Source organism: Oncorhynchus kisutch, linkage group LG30, assembly GCF_002021735.2.
Source record: "Oncorhynchus kisutch isolate 150728-3 linkage group LG30, Okis_V2, whole genome shotgun sequence".
Lineage (NCBI taxonomy): Eukaryota > Metazoa > Chordata > Actinopteri > Salmoniformes > Salmonidae > Oncorhynchus > Oncorhynchus kisutch.
In genome coordinates this window covers 40,464,977-40,484,976 of record NC_034203.2, presented here as the reverse complement: position 1 = coordinate 40,484,976, position 20,000 = coordinate 40,464,977, and the positions used below count along the sequence as shown (strand labels likewise).

Below are 20,000 nucleotides of genomic sequence, written 5' to 3'. Positions count from 1 at the left end.
TTACTCCAATACCTAGGTTGTTGGGGAGGCCTCTTTCCTGTTATTGGTTTCAGAGTTCTCACAAGTCGACAGTTCAGTTGGCCTTGAGTGCCTTAACTATACCCAGCTCATATTGCAAAATAGTAACACAATGGCCTAGTCACACACATTATTGAATTATGACTATAACACATTTCATACAATTATATGGTTTCAGGGTGGAATACTTTAGTCACTTTCTTAAACATACAAATTATTCTATCAGTTTTCCCTCAGTAATGTGTATTTAATATGAGTTGTGTGTCTGTTTTCCCTCAGGAATGTGTATTTAATATGAGTTGTGTGTACGTTTTCTCTCAGGAATGTGTATTTAATATGAGTTGTGTATGTGTTTTCCCTCAAGAATGCGCATTTAATAATTATATGGTTTCAGGGTGGAATACTTTAGTCATTATCTTAAACATGCAAATTATTCTATCAGTTTTCCCTCAGTAATGTGTATTTAATATGAGTTGTGTGTTTTTTTTCTCGTCAGCTATGTGATCAGTAGCCTGGAGTTGTTAGTGGCTGAGGACTACATGATTATCTATCTGAACGGAGCTACGCCTCGCAGGAGGATGCCTGGTATCAGCTGGCTAAAGAGGTGCTACCACACCATCAACAGGAGGTAAATTATAATTTACGGAATGGACCTTTAAATGTTGTGTTAGGTTAATTGTGTTTATGGTGTGTTTATAGATGTGTAATGTCATGATCATAATGTGCTTATAGATGTGTAATGTCCTGATTTATAATATGCTTATAGATGTGTAACCTATGCTGTATGAACATACAGTTCATGTAAATGGTATTTTAATGTCCTCTGCAGGTTGAAGAAGAATCTGAAGTGGCTGGTCATTGCTCACCCATCCTGGTTCATCCGTACAATCCTGGCCATCTCCAGACCCTTCATCAGGTAAGACCCCTCATCATCATCATCATCACTGCACCCGGGGGTGGCATGGGAGCCGGGAGGAGCAGCCTCAGGACTCAGAAGGAGGAGCAGCCTCAGGACTCAGAAGGAGGAGGAGCCTCGAGACTCAGAGGGAGGGCATGGGAGCAGGGAGGAGGGAGGTGCAGTTTTGGGACTCAGAAGGAGGAGGAGCCTCAGGACTCAGAAGGAGGAGCAGCCTCAGGACTCAGAAGGAGGAGCAGCCTCAGGACTCAGAAGGAGGAGGAGCCTCAGGACTCAGAAGGAGGAGCAGCCTCAGGAACCTAAAGAACCATTAGAGAAAACAATGTTAAAGTGGTTCTAATTTGACATAACTGGTATCGCATTTGACCCAATTATGCAAGATTTTAGTTCTAGGCTTCCGAGATGAATGTGATTCAGACTATAAAAATCTCTCTTCCTCTCTCCATCCATCTGTCTCTCTCTGCTGCAGTGTGAAGTTCCTGGATAAGATCCGCTATGTTCACACATTGGATGAGTTGAGCCAGCTGATTCCTATGGACCACATACAGATCCCAGAATGTGTCCTGCAGTAAGTCCCCATTGCCACCAGGGGTCACCGATGAGGCACCTTGTTCAGCCTGCCCACCTTACAGGGGACGCAGCTAAGCTATGGAGTGTGTGCTATGTATATCACAGGAAGTTGGTGGCACCTTAATTTGGGAGGACGGGCTCGTGGTAATGGCTGGAGTGGAATCAGTGGAATGATATCAAATGCATCAATTCCAGTTGCGCCGTTGCAGACGTTATTATGAGCGATCCTCCAATCAGCAGCCTCCTGTTATGTATATGTACAGAATGACTACATGTATGTAGGTCTATATGGCTGTGTTTACACAGGCAGTCTTATTCTGATATTTTTCCACTAATCAGATCAGTATCTTTCGCCAGTAAATGGGCAAAAGATCAGAATTGGGCTGCCTGAGTAAAAGCAACATAAGAGAGCTTTGAATATAAGGGTCTAAATCAGTGATCCCTCTCATAATCAGGTTGCAAAGATGGTTAGCTGCCAGGAATATAAAATTAAACTAAACTAGTTGTTTCTGAGGTAAAACCAACAACAACAACAACATTACACTCACACTAGTTGTATTTATTTCCAGATATGATGACCAGAAGATGATAGCACAAAAAGAAAGGTAACAGAGACATGTATTATGTGGTAAGCGTAAATACACGACATGATCAAAAAGTATGTGGACACCTGCTCGTCAAACATCTCATTCTGAAATCATGGGCACTAATATGGACTTGGTCCTCGCTTTGCTGTTATAACAGCCTCCACTCTTTTGGGAAGGCTTTCCACTAGATGTTGGAACATTGCTGCGGGGACTTGCTTCCATTTACCCACAAGAGCATTATTGAGGTCGTGCACTGATGTTGGACGATTAGGCCTGACTCGCAGTCGGCGTTCCAATTCATCCCAAATGTGTTCAATAGAGTTGGGGTCAGGGCTGTGTGCAGGCCAGTCAAGTTCTTCCACACCGATCTTTACAAACCATTTCTGTATGGACCTCGCTTTGTGCAAGGGGGCATTGTCATGCTGAAACAGGAAAGGGCCTTTCCCCAAACTGTTGCCACAAAGTTGGAAGCACAGAATTGTATAGAATGTCATTGTATGCTGTAGCATTAAGATTTCCCTTCACTGGAACTAAGGGGCCAAAACCATGAAAAACAGCCCCATATTGTTTGTCCTCCTCCACCAAACATTAAAGTTGGTGCTATGCATTGGGGCAGGTAGCGTTCTGCTGGCATCCGCCAAACCAGATCTGTCCGTCATACTGCCAGATGGTGAAGCGTGATTCAGCACTCCAGAGAACGCGTTTCCAATGCTCCAGAGTCCAATGGCGGCGAGCTTTACACCACTCCAGCCGATGCTTGGCATTGCGCATGGTGATCTTAGGCTTGTTTGCGGCTACTCAGCTATGGAAACCCATTTCACGATGCTCCCGACAGAACAGTTCTTGTGCTGACGTTGCTTCCAGAGGCAGTTTGGAACTCGGTAGTGAGTGTTGCAACCGAGGACATACTTTTTTTTTGACGAGCTACGCGCTTCAGTGCTCGGTGGTCCCTTCTGCCTGCCACTTCGCTGCTGAGCCGTTGTTGCTCCTAGACTTTTCCACTTCACAATCACAGCACTTACAGTTGACCGGGGGGAAGCTACGTTGAAAGTCACTGAGCTCTTCAGTACGGGTCTTTCTGCTGCCAATGTTTGTCTATGGAGATTGCTTGGCTGTGTGCTCAATTTTATACACCTGTCAGAGCAGCGGGTGTGGCTGAAATAGCCGAATCCACTCATTTGAAGGGGTGTCCACATACTTTTGTAGTGTACATATGTCCTATCCTTTATAATGTCCGGCCCATAATACATATCTCTTATGGAGTCCATAGGCAGGAGATGGAGCATACCAAGTCTGCACCCCCCACGGAAAGGTGAGCCTATTTCACTGTGCAGACAATACAGCTTCTGTACAGTACAAAGAGTTTCACAAATCAATTGATTCCTTCTTTACATTGCCTGAGACTTTTCCACAGTCAACCCAAAATTGGTTGAACTGACGTCATCTCAATCAGATAACAATCCGTTCAGGTTGTAAACTGATCGTAGTGAGATCATTTTGACCAGCTTTTGTCGGCTAGGAAGAGGCTTTGCTGAGGTAAAACAGAATGAGTAATTTCCGCATAAATGCACATAACGCCCTGGACCAGAGCTATGCGACCCACTGCTTTTCGTCACCGTCACAAGTTCGTATTGAATTGTGGCGACAGCAGGCTAGGAGCTGTAGGTATGACGCTTCTGCTGAGAAGTGTTTACAGACCGAGGTCGATGTTAGAGGACACAGGTCACAACCTTTGAGGTAACATCTCTCCCTATCAGTTCTAACAACTGCACTCTGTTTTAACTGATCACAAGGTTTTCATGTCAGTCAATTTCACAGAACTTTTGTGATCTATTAAGAGGATGTCATTAGGACATGTATCTACAGGACAACCTCTTCTTAGGTTTTTAACTGTGTCAGCCTGTTCACATTAGGACATTAGGACTCTCCATTTAAATTTACGTACCTGGGTACCTCCCCCCCTTCTCTCTCTTCACATTAATTTAAAGTCTGTTACATAAAGCTCATCTGCTCCTCTCCTTAGCACATTGTATCTCTCTATCCCCGCCAAAGTTCAGGGCTATTTATACTAGGAAACATTACTAGGACATAACTAGAACAGAGTTGCAGCCCGGTTGAAAAACAACACGGTTGAGACGAGGGAAGTACCCTCCCCCTAGAGTCTCATCACCCTAGTGTCCCACCACCCTCGTGTCTCACTGCCCTTGTGTCTGAAAGTACCCTCCACCTAGTCTCATCACCCTAGTGTCTCATCACCCTAGTGCCACAGCCCTCAACAACCCTTCTGTTTCCTCACCCTAGTATCTTAGCCCTACACCACCCTAGTGTTTCCTCACCCTAGTGTCTCAACACCCTAGTGTAACCACCCTAGTGTCTCACCTCCCCAGTGTCTCCCCACCCTAGTGACCCAGTTTTTCACCACCCCCAGTGTCTCCTCACCCTAGTATCTTAGCCCTCCACCACCCTAGTGTTTCCTCACCCTAGTGTCTCATCACCCTAGTGTTTCACCACCCTAGTGTCTCAACACCCTAGTGTTTTACCACCCCAGTGTCTCAACACCTTAGTGTTTTAACCACCCTAGTGTTTCACCACCCTAGTGTCTCAACACCCTAGTGTTTTACCAACCTAGTGTCTCACCACCCTAGTGTCTCATCACCCTAGTGTTTCACCACCCTAGTGTTTCACCACCCTAGTGTCTCATTACCCTAGTGTCTGTTCACCCTAGTGTTTCACCACCCTAGTGTTTCACCACCCTAGTGTCTCACCACCCTAGTGTCTCATTATCCTAGTGTCTCATCACCCTAGTGTTTCACCACCCTAGTGTTTCACAATCCTAGTGTCTCACCACCCTAGTGTCTCACCACCCTAGTGTCTCATTATCCTAGTGTCTCATCACCCTAGTGTTTCACCACCCTAGTGTTTCACAATCCTAGTGTCTCACCACCCTAGTGTCTCATCACCCTAGTGTCTCATCACCCTAGTGTTTTACCACCCTAATGTTTCACCACCCTAGTGTATCACAATCATAGTGTCTCACCACCCTAGTGCCTCATCACCCTATTGTCTCATCACCCTAGTGTCTCATCACCCTAATGTCTCAACACCCTAGTGTCTCATCACCCTGGTGTCACACCACCCTAGTGTTCACCACCCCAGTGTTCAAGCACCCCGGCAGGTGTTTATTTTACAATGCCCTATCTTCCTCATCAGCAAACCACTGCGCTCACCCCACCACCTCAATGTCTCAGCTCCCCACCTCCCCAAAACCCCAGCAGCATTACACCACCAGTGTATCTGTCTGTCACAGACTGTGCTATGTGTCCTAGTGGTCTATATATCACAAGCCATAACCCTTACCACAGCTGCCATTGAGTTAGGCTGATACACCAAGGGCCTTGGTTGATATCCCTGGGATGGCAGGGGGACGGAGAGGGAGGGACACTGTCGCTTGTGTATAGGGGGGAGAGGATCAATAAATAAACTGAAATATAACACAAGGAGTAGCTTACCTCAGTGGAATGATATTAATGAGGAATTAGCCACTGCAGCATGTTGAGTTGTATTTATATAGTAGACTGTGGGCTGTACTGTATACTCACTGTGGGGTGTTGAGTTGTATTTATATAGTAGACTGTGGGCTGTACTGTATACTCACTGTGTGGTATTGAGTTGTATTTATATAGTAGACTGTGGGCTGTACTGTATACTCACTGTGTGGTATTGAGTTGTATTTATATAGTAGACTGTGGGCTGTACTGTATACTCACTGTGGGGTGTTGAGTTGTATTTATATAGTAGACTGTGGGCTGTACTGTATACTCACTGTGGGGTGTTGAGGTATATTTATATAGTAGACTGTGGGCTGTACTGTATACTCACTGTGGGGTGTTGAGTTGTACAGTTGTGGCCAAAAGTTTTGAGAATTAATATTTATTTTCACAAAGTCTGCTGCCTCAGTTTGTATGATGGCAATTTGCATATACTCCAGAATGTTATGGAGAGTGATCAGATGAATTGCAAGTAATTGCAAAGTCCCTCTTTGCCATGCAAATGAACTGAATTCCCCCAAAACATTTCCACTGCATTTCTGCAGAAGGCTTCATGGCACCCAAGAAAGTCCAGCAAGTGCCAAGACCGTCTCCTAAATTTGATTCAGCTGAGGGATCGGGGCACCACCAGTACAGAGCTTGCTCAGGAATGGCAGCAGGCAGGTGTGAGTGCATCTGCATGCACAGTGAGACGAAGACGTTTGGAGGATGGCCTGGTGTCAAGAAGGGCAGCAAAGAAGCCACTTCTCTTCAGGAAAAACATCAGGGACAGACTGATATTCTGCTAAAGGTACAGGGATTGGACTGCTGAGACTGGGGTAAAGTAATTTTCTCTGACGAATCCCCTTTCCGATTGTTTGGGGCATCCGGAAAAAAGCTTGTCCGGAGAAGACAAGGTGAGCGCTACCATCAGTCGTGTGTCATGCCAACAGTAAAGCATCCTGAGACCATTCATGTGTGGGGTTGCTTCTCAGCCAAGGGAGTGGACTCACTCACAATTTTACCTAAGAAAACAGCCATGAATAAAGAATGGTACCAACACATCCTCCAAGAGCAACTTATCCCAACCATCCAGGAACAGTTTGGTGACGAACAATGCCTTTCCCAGCATGATGGAGCACCTTGCCATAAGACAAAAGTGATAACTAAGTGGCTCGGGGAACAAAAGATCGATATTTTGGGTCCATGGCCAGGAAACTCCCCAGACCTTAATCCCATTGAGAACTTGTGGTCAATCCTCAAGAGGCGGGTGAACAAACAAAAACCCACAAATTCTGACAAACTCCAAGTATTGATTATGCAAGAATGGACTGCCATCAGTCAGGATGTGGCCCAGAAGTTAATTGATAGCATGCCAAGGTGAATTGCAGAGGTCTTGAAAAAGAAGGTTCAACATTGCAAATATTGACTCTTTGCATCAACTTCATGTATTTGTCAATAAAAGACTTTGACACATCGAAAGAGGAGTGGGAGGCCCCGGTGCATTAGAGTGTCTAGTTTGAGAAACGGATGCCTCACAAGTTCTCAACTGGCAGCTTCATTAAATAGTACCCGCAAAACACCAGTCTAAACGTCAACAGTGAAGATGCGACTCCGGGATGCTGGCCTTCTAGGCAGAGTTGCAAAGAAAATGCCATATCTCAGACTGGCCAATAAAAATGAAAGATTAAGAAGGACAAAAGAACACAGACACTGGACAGAGGAACACCGGACAGAGGAACACTGGACAGAGGAATGCCTAGAAAGTCAGCATTGTGGAGTCGCCTCTTCACTGTTGGCGTTGAGACTGGTGTTTTGCGGGTACTATTTAATGAAGCTGCCAGTTGAGGACTTGTGAGGTGTCTGTTTCTCAAACTAGACACTCTAATGTACTTGTCCTCTTGTTCAGTTGTGCACCAGGGCCTCCCACTCCTCTTTTGATTCTGGTTAGAGACAGATTGTGCTGTTCTGTGAAGGGAGCAGTACACAACATTTTACGAGATCTTCAGTTTCTTGGCAATTTCTCACATGGAATAGCCTTCATTTCTCAGAACAAGAATAGACTGACGAGTTTCAGAAGAAGATTCTTTGTTTCTGGCCATTTTGAGCCTGTAATCGAACCCACAAATGCTGATGCTCCAGATACTCAACAAGTCTAAAGAAGGCCAGTTGTATTGGTTCTTTAATCAGAACAACAGTTTTCAGCTGTGCTAACATAATTGCAAAAGGGTTTTCAAATGATCAATTAACCTTTTAAAATTATAAACTTGGAATAGCTAACACAACGTGCCATTGGAACACAGGAGTGATGGTTGCTGATAATGGGCCTCTGTTCACCTATGTAGATATTCCATTAAAAATCAGCCATTTCCAGCTACAATAGTCATTTACAACATTAACAATGTCTACCCTGTATTTCTGATCAATTTGATGTTATTTTAAAGGACAAGAAATGTGCTTTTCTTTCAAAAACAAGGACATTTCGTTAGTGACCCCAAACTTTTGAACGGTAGTTGTTGAAGGAATTCTAAATTCCTCTGTATTATTTCCCAATCAGAATTCATCACTCTGTCAATGCATTCGAAGGGCTTGTAAGACCCTATATTTTTATAAGAATGGACAGAGCCCCGGTCTTAAAAGTCAGGTAACAGCGTTTAATTCAAGAGAGTACTGGTACATACACATTTTTCCACAGGTTATAAACTGAAAATGACGTCAGCGTTTTCGAAATGTTCTATCTCTTCATGACACTAGTAGAGAGGCCCTATAGTTCTCGAGCCTTCCCTCCTCGCCTGAAGCCAAGGTCAGTCATTGTTGTAAATCAGCATTCTAGACAGTCTGGAGATAGTCCGTCCCTGCCATCTGGAGATAGTTCATTCATTTGTACAAAGGAACAGACCGTCATTGTTACTAAACTCCTGACTATATTATATACAATTGGGAATGGGAGCAAGAGAGAATTCATATATGTACAGTATATAATAGCATTTGGACTAGTCAGTCCTGATTGAAATGTATACATAATTAGTCATCATTGATCAAAATTCCCTTAACAGTAGTATACATATATATATATATTTTTTACATATAATTAGGCATAATGATTATGGCTCTAGATTGCAGGAAAAATTGGTTTCAGATTGTTTTAAAATGCAAGATTCTCTAAATTCCAGAGGGGGGCCAACCTCACGTACTTAGTGCCCCTCTAAAATAATGTATGCATGATTCCCCTGCCCATGAAGGTGGTTAACTTTCAAGAACGCCCCAGTTACACTAGAGACCAAAGCTCTGCCCGCAAGCGGCAGTGTTCTTTGATGTTACACTGTACTGTAGGAGTAAGGTTAATGGAAGCTGCCATTTAGGCAGGGACATACACCAGGGATCTGGGCTGGAATAGAGGAAGGAACACGATCTGTTCTGTACAGGAAGTAGAGGAAGTAGAGGACAATATAAATAATTAAACTGAGGCGGTGTAACTCAAGGTGTTCCTCAGTGGAATGATATCAATGATGAGAATTCAGCTACTGGGCTCAGCTATTGTTCTTTATATGAAGTTGTTGTTGGTGGTGGTGGTGATGGTGGTTGTGGTGGTAGTGATGGTGATGATGATGTTGGTGGTGGTGGTGGTTGTGGTGGTAGTGATGATGATGTTGGTGATGAGAATTCAGCTACTGGGCTCAGCTATTGTTCTTTATATGAAGTTGTTGTTGGTGGTGGTAGTGATAGTGATGATGATGTTGGTGGTGGTGGTGGTTGTGGTGGTAGTGATGATGATATCAATGATGAGAATTCAGCTACTGGGCTCAGCTATTGTTCTTTATATGAAGTTGTTGTTGGTGGTGGTAGTGATGGTGATATGATGTTGGTGATGATGATGATGGTGGTGGTGATGGTGGTTGTGGTGGTAGTGATGATGATGTTGGTGATGATGATGATGGTGGTGGTGAGGGTGGTTGTGGTGGTAGTGATGATGATATTGATGATGACGATGATGGTGATGACGACAACAATGAGGATGGTGATGATGATGATGGTAATGATGGCGGTGATAATGATGATGATTTAAATGTGTCTCTATCTAAACCCATTCCAGGTAAAACAAGAATCCACAACCCTGCTGAGGATTCATGAGGATAATGTCTATCAATATAGGGTAAAAGACTTCTTGGCTGAAGATAAAGGACTGATGGAAAAATGATGAGGACTGGTGTGTGGGTGAAGAGGGCTCCTGACATTACATCAACATCATCCTACCTTGTCTTACTTTCCACACAGCAGATACCCTGGTCTGTCTGTCCCATGGAATAAACCTACCCTGGCAGATAGCCTGACCTCTTTCCGATTGGAATAAACCTACCCTGGCACATACCCTGACCTCTTTCCGATTGGAATAAACCTACCCTGGCACATAGCCTGACCTCTTTCCGATTGGAATAAACCTACCCTGGCACATAGCCTGACCTCTGTCCCATAGAATAAACCTACCCTGGCACATAGCCAGACCTCTTTCTGATTGGAATAAACCTACCCTGGCACATAGCCTGACCTCTGTCCCATGGAATAAACCTACCCTGGCACATAGCCTGAACTCTTTCCGATTGGAATAAACCTACCCTGGCACATAGCCTGACCTCTGTCCCATAGAATAAACCTACCCTGGCACATAGCCAGACCTCTTTCTGATTGGAATAAACCTACCCTGGCACATAGCCTGACCTCTGTCCCATGGAATAAACCTACCCTGGCACATAGCCTGACCTCTGTCCCATGGAATAAACCTACCCTGGCACATAGCCTGACCTCTGTCCAATGGAATAAACCTACCCTGACCTCTGTCCCATGGGATAAACCTACCCTGGCACATAGCCTGACCTCTGTCCCATAGAATAAACCTACCCTGGCACATAGCCTGACCTCTGTCCCATGGAATAAACCTACCCTGGCACATAGCCTGACCTCTGTCCCATGGAATAAACCTACCCTGGCACATAGCCTGACCTCTGTCCCATGGAATAAACCTACCCTGGCAGATAGCCTGACCTCTGTCCCATGGAATAAACCTACCCTGGCACATAGCCTGACCTCTGTCCCATGGAATAAACCTACCCTGGCACATAGCCAGACCTCTTTCTGATTGGAATAAACCTACCCTGGCACATATCCTGACCTCTGTCCCATGGAATAAACCTACCCTGGCACATAGCCTGACCTCTGTCCCATGGAATAAACCTACCCTGGCACATAGCCTGACCTCTGTCCAATGGAATAAACCTACCCTGACCTCTGTCCCATGGGATAAACCTACCCTGGCACATAGCCTGACCTCTGTCCCATAGAATAAACCTACCCTGGCACATAGCCTGACCTCTGTCCCATGGAATAAACCTACCCTGGCACATAGCCTGACCTCTGTCCCATGGAATAAACCTACCCTGGCACATAGCCTGACCTCTGTCCCATGGAATAAACCTACCCTGGCACATAGCCTGACCTCTGTCCCATGGAATAAACCTACCCTGGCAGATAGCCTGACCTCTGTCCCATGGAATAAACCTACCCTGGCACATAGCCTGACCTCTGTCCCATGGAATAAACCTACCCTGGCAGATAGCCTGACCTCTGTCCCATGGAATAAACCTACCCTGGCACATAGCCTGACCTCTGTCCCATGGAATAAACCTACCCTGGCACATAGCCTGACCTCTGTCCCATGGAATAAACCTACCCTGGCACATAGCCTGACCTCTGTCCCATGGAATAAACCTACCCTGGCACATAGCCTGACCTCTGTCCCATGGAATAAACATACCCTGGCACATAGCCTGACCTCTGTCCCATGGAATAAACCTACCCCGGCAGATAGCCTGACCTCTGTCCCATGGAATAAACCTACCCTGGCACATAGCCTGACCTCTGTCCCATGTAATAAACCTACCCCGGCAGATAGCCTCGCTTCCACTTACCATTTCTCCTTGCATGAATAAATCAGCTGTGATCTAGCCTGCTGCATGATGAACATGCATTGGGCTAATGCAAGATGGCTGGATGAACTCTGTTAAATGTGTTTATTTCCTTCGAAGGGACAAGAACAGCCTTTGGTTGGTACAAGCCAGATGTACATAGTTGTAATAACATTGTAATAATGTAATGTATTAACATTGCTGTAATACAAGTATGAAGGTATATGTGTGCAACAAGCAATAATGTTTGATATACGTGTTTTGGTTATCTCTTTTTTCTTCAATGTATAAATGCTATTGTTTTTACATAATGTGCAATATAAGCAGTTCCTCTTCTGAACTGACCAAATTAATTCAGAGGTTGTTACTACTGTAACGAATGAAATATGTTTAAGTTTTCTCTATTGCTCCTTTGTGTGTTGTTGTGTTTTCTGAAGGTTACTAGACAGATGGCATGCTGGTTAAAAATGTCTTCCTCGTCATCTGGGATATTAAAAAAAAAAAATTGCCTCGGTAAAAAACTATCCTGGGTACCAGTCTGTTTCTGTTATCATTTCACGCCTCGCCACTTCTTACCATGCCATGTTTGGAGTGGCAAGGAATGGAATGATAGTACAGACTGGTACACAGGACAGATCAAAACATTACTGATGATCTTAGTTTCCTGGTTTATTGATGATCTGTCTCAATTCCTCTATTTCCATGTAGAGATCTTACTTTACATTGATCTATTGTTACACCTATGATGCAATGCATTTAAATAACCTAATTAACTGTTTAAATTATGTGAACTTATATATATACAGTGCCTTGCGAAAGTATTCGGCCCCCTTGAACTTTGCGACCTTTTGCCATATTTCAGGCTTCAAACATAAAGATATAAAACTGTATTTTTTTGTGAAGAATCAACAACAAGTGGGACACAATCATGAAGTGGAACGACATTTATTGGATATTTCAAACTTTTTTAACAAATCAAAAACTGAAAAATTGGGCGTGCAAAATTATTCAGCCCCCTTAAGTTAATACTTTGTAGCGCCACCTTTTGCAGCGATTACAGCTGTAAGTCGCTTGGGGTATGTCTCTATCAGTTTTGCACATCGAGAGACTGACATTTTTTCCCATTCCTCCTTGCAAAACAGCTCGAGCTCAGTGAGGTTGGATGGAGAGCATTTGTGAACAGCAGTTTTCAGTTCTTTCCACAGATTCTCGATTGGATTCAGGTCTGGACTTTGACTTGGCCATTCTAACACCTGGATATGTTTATTTTTAAACCATTCCATTGTAGATTTTGCTTTATGTTTTGGATCATTGTCTTGTTGGAAGACAAATCTCCGTCCCAATCTCAGGTCTTTTGCAGACTCCATCAGCACCTTCTTCCACATGTTTGGTGTGTCTCCCAGGTGGCTTGTGGCAAACTTTAAACGACACTTTTTATGGATATCTTTAAGAAATGGCTTTCTTCTTGCCACTCTTCCATAAAGGCCAGATTTGTGCAATATACGACTGATTGTTGTCCTATGGACAGAGTCTCCCACCTCAGCTGTAGATCTCTGCAGTTCATCCAGAGTGATCATGGGCCTCTTGGCTGCATCTCTGATCAGTCTTCTCCTTGTATGAGCTGAACGTTTAGAGGGACGGCCAGGTCTTGGTAGATTTGCAGTGGTCTGATACTCCTTCCATTTTAATATTATCGCTTGCACAGTGCTCCTTGGGATGTTTAAAGCTTGGGAAATCTTTTTGTATCCAAATCCGGCTTTAAACTTCTTCACAACAGTATATCGGACCTGCCTGGTGTGTTCCTTGTTCTTCATGATGCTCTCTGCGCTTTTAACGGACCTCTGAGACTATCACAGTGCAGGTTCATTTATACGGAGACTTGATTACACACAGGTGGATTGTATTTATCATCATTAGTCATTTAGGTCAACATTGGATCATTCAGAGATCCTCACTGAACTTCTGGAGAGAGTTTGCTGCACTGAAAGTAAAGGGGCTGAACAATTTTGCACGCCCAATTTTTCAGTTTTTGATTTGTTAAAAAAGTTTGAAATATCCAATAAATGTCGTTCCACTTCATGATTGTGTCCCACTTATTGTTGATTCTTCACAAAAAAATACAGTTTTATATATTTATGTTTGAAGCCTGAAATGTGGCAAAAGGTCGCAAAGTTCAAGGGGGCCGAATACTTTCGCAAGGCACTGTATATTAGTGTGTGCTGTTCATTGTTTGTAATACAATTTTGTTGGAAAAATCCAATGAAGATACTCCAGTTCTTGCTATCGAACAGCCTCTCCATATTATTTGACCTATTAAAGTGTGATTGTTATCGTGAGTGGAATGTTTTTAATTAGTAGTTTAATTGACTGTCAGCTAAAAACAGAGAGCTTTTAATGCTGTTATTTATTGTTAGGCGGAGCGACACAGGGGAACCCAAGAGCAGACTCAGATGAGGAAACAAGGATGAATGAAACAAAATACGAGATATGGAGTGCAGATCCGGGGAAGCTCGGATGAGTTGCAGAAAAAACAGATGTGGAGACTGAGGTTGGAGTTAGCTGAGTAGAACAGGGTAAACAGGTCCTGAGGGGAATCAAAGATAGTGGTGGTGTGTAAAATCCAGAGCAATGTAGTTGGGTGGTGAGATGTGGAACAGGAGACAGGAGCCAGAGACAGAGCGGTAATGAGCAGAGATTACGATCTGGCAGAATGGAAGTTCCAACTCCTGGTTGGCCCACTTGGTCTGGTCATTGGTCTGGGGGTGAACGAACGGCTGACATTAATACCCAGAGCTGTGCAGAAGGCTGTCCATACCTGGGATGTAAACTGGGGTCCTCTGTCAGAAACAATGTTACTAGGGATGCCATGCAGCCGCAAAACATGGGATACCAGCAGGTCCGCAGTCTCCCGGGAGGACGGCAGATTGGAGGGGAATGAAGTGAGCCTCTTTGGAAAATCAGTCAATAATAGTGAGGATGACTGAGTTACCATTCAATGGGGGAAGCCCAGTGACGAAGTCCAAAGCTATGTGTGACCAGGGCCGACTATGTATGGGAAGAGGACGAAGCAGACCAGATGTAGCTTTGGTGGAGGTTTTGTTCCAAGCCCAGACAGAGCAGGCTGAGATGAATTCCCGAGCGTCTTTCTCCATGGTCGGCCACAAAAAAAAAAAAAATCACTGACGCAGGAAGGCGACAGTCCGGTTCATGCCAGGGTGACAGGTGAGGTGTGTAGAATGGACCCATTGAAGATCATCAGAACAAACTGAATCTGGCACAAACAGAGCCTTACAAGGACTGTTTCTAGGATCAGGCTGGTTCAGCTGAACCTGACGAACACGGGACTCAATCTCCCAGGAGACAGCAGCAACGATACAGGAGGATGGCATAATGGTTTCTAGCCCGGAACTTGTGTTGTCTGCGGTCAACTGACGGGAAAGGGCGTAAGGCTTGGTATTCTTAGATCCGGGGTGATAAGTGAGTGTGAAGTTGAATCTTCCAAAAACAATGCCCACCTGGCCTGACGAGAGTTCAGATGTTTGGTGGTCACAATCATTTTTGTGATCCGTCCACACAATGAAGGGAAGGACCGAACCCTCTAACCAGGGACACCACTCCTCAAGAGCCAGCTTAACAGCCAGGAGTTCCCGGTTACCTATGTCAACATTTCTTCTTTCGGGACAAGGGACAAGGATGGAGCTTCTGATCCGAGGGAGAATGTTGAGACAGGACTTCACCTACCCTGTTGTCGGAAGCGTCCACCTCGAGGACAAACTGGAGTTCTGGGCCTGGCTGGGAAAGGATAGGAGCAGAAGTGAAGCGATGCTTGAGTTCCCAGAACACTGCTTCTGCCTCAGGGGACCAGTGGAATGGAGTGGAGGTGAGTGGTGATTGGTGAGAGGCGCTGCCAAACGACTGTAGTCACGGATGAATCGTCTATAAAAATGGGCAAACCCCAGGAAACACTGTAACTGCTTCAGATTCGTGGGCACATGCCACTCTGTGACTGCCCTAACCTTGGCAGGGTCCATTCATCGCTGTCCTTGAGCAATAATGTAATCCAATAAGGTCACAGAGGAAACATGAAACTCACATTTCTCAGCCTTAACAAACACCTTATTCTCCAATAGACTTTGGAGAACTTGGTGGACGTGTTGCTAGTGAGCCTCAAGGTCCTTCGAAAAAATAAGAATGTCATCCACATAGACAAAAACAAAACGCACAATGACACCCCTCAGGACATCATTAACCAGGCTCTTTAAAAACAGCAGGGGCTTCAGTGAGACCAAAAGGCATAACCAAATACTCGAAATGTCCAAGTGGTGTGTTGAACGCCGTTTTCAACTCGTCCCCTTCTGATGCGGACAAGGTTGTAGGCATTCCGGAGTTCAAGTTCAGTAAACACTGTGGAACCATGGAGGGGGGTCAAAGTAGCACTGATAAGTGGCAAAGGATACTTGTTCCTGACAGTGATCCTATTCAATCCACAGATGTCTATGCATGGCCTCAGTGACCCATCCTTCTTCTTGACAAAGAAAAACCCAGCTCCCACCGGAGAGGAAGAAAGCCTGACATGTCCGAATCCTGTATGTATTCTTCCATAACCACTTGCTCGGGAGAGAGAGGTTATACAACCTGCTACTAGGGAGAGGAGCTCCAGGCTGAAGCTCGATAGCACCGTCGTACGGCCGATGGGGCGGCAGATATGGAGTGTGGTGCTTACTGAATACAGGAGCTAGACCGTGATATTCTGGAGGAACGGAAGACAGGTCTGGGGGTTCTGGAATGGACTGGGGTACAAGGCAGGAGGAAGGGCAGAATGTAGACAATTAGAATGACTCAAATGTACTCCAAGTAGTTACCCTTCCGGTGGACCGGTCAATCTGTGGGTTGTGTAGCTTTAACCATGGATGACCCGGAACCAGAGGTGAGTGAGAACAGTCGATGATGTGGAAACGGATCTTTCCTGGTGATTTCCAGAGAGACGCAGGATAACAGGAACAGTTCTCTCCAAAACACGGAAGAGTAGTTTTCCATTGAGAGTGTTGGCATCCAGAGGTGAAGTGGTAGTGGTGGTGAGTAAAATCCAGAGCAATGTAGTTGGGTGGTGAGATGTGGAACAGGAGACAGGAGCCAGAGACAGAGCGGTAATGAGCATAGATTACGATCTGGCAGAATGGAAGTGGCAGGACTGAGTATTTGTTGAGGTCTTGATTATGGAACGAGTTGCAGCTGGTAGGTATCTGCTCTGACTCCAGCACACCTTTCTCCAACCACACAATCACACAGAGAGGGAGAGGGAGAGAGAGAGTACAGGGGGAGTAACTGCAGGTCAAGAAGACACCGGATGAACACCAGAGGGAGTAGCAGGAGCAGATATGACAATTTATGAGTACATTATCTCTTATACACACACACACACGCGCACACACCCACACCCACACATAAGCCTGCTGTTGCTGATGAGGCTGTAAGCACAATGGTATCAAAGCCATTTCCCGGTAATAAAACTGAAGAGACTGCCACATTTTCATATATCCTTTTAGATTAACTCCAAGCCTATATAGAGCCAAGAGTTGTTCCTGGTTAGGTTTGAGCATTAAATTAGGCTCTGCATGGGTCAACTCCTGGCCCACTTGACAAAAGCAAAGCCTATAAAAATATCAGTCATTCTGTGAGTCCTTACATAATTCATGTCCAATAAAAAAAATATTTATAGATACAGGTGAAAATATTGTCCTCACTTGTTCTGTCCTGTTCTGTCCTCTCCTGTCCCCCTGTTCTGTCCTCTGCTGTCCCCCTATCCAGTCCTGTCCTTTCCTGTCAGCCTATGTCCTGTTCTGTCCTCTCCTCCCTGCTATCACACCCTTAAACATGAGACCTCCGTGTTATCACACCCTTAAACATCAGATCTCCATGTTATCACACCCTTAAACATGAGACCTCCATGTTATCACACCCTTAACCTTTGGAACCCCTCGACAACATTCCGCTAAAAAGGCAGTGCGCGAAATTCAAAAATATTTTTCCGAAATATGTAACTTTCACACATTAACAAGTCCAATACAGCAAATGAAAGACAAACATATTGTTAATCTACCCATCGTGTCCGATTTCAAAATTGCTTTACAGCTAAAGCACAACATATGATTATGTTAGGTCATAGCCAAGTCGAAAAAACACAAAACACAGCCATTTTTCCAGCCAAAGATAGGAGTCACAAAAATGAGAAATATAGATCAAATGTATCACTAACCTTTGATGATCTTCATCAGATGACACTCATAGGACATCATGTTACACAATACATGTATGTTTTGTTCGATAATGTGCATATTTATATCCAAAAATCTCAGTTTACATTGGCGCCTTATCTTCATCAGAAGGCACTCCCAGGAATCCCAGTTCCACAATAAATGACTGATTTGTTCCATAAAGTTCCATCATTTATGTCCAAATAGCCACTTGTTGTTAGCATGTTCAGCCCAGTAATCCATCTTCATGAGGCGCAGACAAAAACTTGAAAAGTTCCATTACAGTCCTTTAGAAACATGTCAAACGATGTATGGAATCAATTTTTAGGATGTTTATAACATAAAACATCAATAACATTCCAACCGGAGAATTCCTTTGTCTTCAGAAAAGCACTGGAACGAGAGATAACTCTGTCGGGAACGCGCGTCATGAGACCAAGGCACTATGCCAGGCCACTGACTCAAAGAGGTCTCATGAGCCCCTCCTTTATAGTAGAATCCTTATTCAAGTTTTTAAAGGCGGTTGACATCTTGTGGAAGCCGTAGGAAGTGCAACTTTATCCATATCTCAATGTGTATTCGGTTGGCCAAGCTTTGAAAAACTACAAACCTCAGATGTCCCACTTCCTGGTTGGATTTTTCTCAGGTTTTCGCCTGCCATATGAGTTCTGTTATACTCACAGACATCATTCAAACAGTTTTAGAAACTTAAGAGTGTTTTCTATCCAATACTAATAATAATATGCATATATTAGCATCTGGGACAGAGTAGGAGGCAGTCCACTCTGGGCACGCTATTCATCCAAAAGTGAAAATGCTGCCCCCTAAACCAGAAAGGTTAAACATCAGACCTCCATGTTATCACACCCTTAAACATGAGACCTCCATGTTATCACATCCTTAAATCAAATCAAATTGTATTAGTCACATGCTACAAGCCCCAAACCAACAACCCAGTTTAAAAAAAATACGGATAAGAATAAGAAATAAAAGTAACAAGTAATTACAGAGCAGCAGTAAAATAACAATAGTTAGACTATATACAGGGGGGTACCGGTACAGAGTCAATGTGCGGGGTCACTGGTTAGTTGAGGTAATATGTACTTGTAGGTAGAGTTATTAAAGTGACTATGCATAGATGATAACAACAGAGAGAAGCAGCGGTGTAAAAGGGGGGGGGGGCATTGCAAATAGTCTGGGTAGCTATTTGATTAGGTGTTCAGGAGTCTTATGGCTTGGGGGTAGAAGCTGTTTAGAAGCCTCTTGGACCTAGACTTGGCGCTCAGGCACCACTTGCTGTGCGGTAGCAGAGAGAACAGTCTATGACTAGGGTGGCTGGAGTCTTTAACAATTTTTAGGGCCTTCCTCTGACACTGCCTGGTATAGAGGTCCTGGATGGCAGGAAGCTTGGCCACAGTTATGTACTGGGCCATTCGCACTACCCTCTGTAGTGCCTTGCGGTCAGAGGCAGAGCAGTTGCCATACCAGGCAGTGATGCAACCCGTCAGGATGCTCTCGATGGTGCAGCTGTATAACATTTTGAGGATCTGAGGACCTATGCCAAATATTTTCAGTCTCCTGAGGGGGAATAGGTTTTGTCGTGCCCTCTTCACGACTGTCTTGGTGTGCTTGGACCATGTTAGTTTGTTGGTGATGTGGACACCAAGGAACTTCAACCTCTCTGTGGTGTCATCGGTAAACTTAATGATGGTGTTTGAGTCGTGCCTGGCTGTGCAGTCATGAGTAAACAGGGAGTCCAGGAGGGGGCTGAGCACACACCCCTGATGGGCCCTTGTGTTGAGGATCAGCATGGCGGATGAGTTGTTACTAGAGGTCGACCGATTCATCGGAATGGCCGATTATGTGTCCACGAGGAGACTGCGCTGACTACCTGTTACGCCAGTGCAGCAAGGAGCCAAGGTAAGTTGGTAGCATTAAACTTATCTTATAAAAAACAATCTATCTTAACATAATCACTAGTTAACTACACATGGTTGATGATAATGCTAGTTTATCTAGCTTGTCCTGCGTTGCATATAATCGATGCGGTGCCTGTTAATTTATCATTGAATCACAGCCTACTTCGCCAAACGGGTGATGATTTAACAAGCGCATTCGCGAAAAAAGCATTGTCGTTGCACCAATGTGTACCTAACCATAAACATCAA

The 20,000-nt window shown here is 44.5% G+C and overlaps 1 protein-coding gene and 1 long non-coding RNA gene across 5 annotated transcripts in view; one reads left to right on the top strand and one right to left on the bottom strand.

Annotated features, from left to right (window-relative positions):
* The window catches only part of LOC109874589 (caytaxin), a 32,644-nt gene extending 20,205 nt beyond the window's left edge, over positions 1–12,439 (top strand). The window contains exons 7-12 of one of the 3 annotated variants that reach the window (XM_031810072.1): positions 515–646; positions 848–934; positions 1,404–1,502; positions 2,074–2,109; positions 3,355–3,403; positions 9,712–12,439. In XM_031810072.1, the coding sequence (XP_031665932.1) occupies positions 515–646; positions 848–934; positions 1,404–1,502; positions 2,074–2,109; positions 3,355–3,361 (361 nt within the window). In that variant the 3' untranslated portion in view covers positions 3,362–3,403; positions 9,712–12,439. Of the gene's footprint in view, positions 1–514; positions 647–847; positions 935–1,403; positions 1,503–2,073; positions 2,110–3,354; positions 3,406–9,711 lie in introns of those variants that run through there. The other 2 variants (XM_031810071.1, XM_031810073.1) reach the window with 2 other exon arrangements.
* The window catches only part of LOC109874591 (uncharacterized), a 41,228-nt gene that overhangs the window by 1,248 nt on the left and 19,980 nt on the right, over positions 1–20,000 (bottom strand). For both annotated transcript variants that reach the window (XR_002252726.2, XR_002252725.2), the window contains exon 3: positions 885–1,233. This is a non-coding gene — a long non-coding RNA (uncharacterized LOC109874591). The remainder of the gene's footprint in view (positions 1–884; positions 1,234–20,000) is intronic.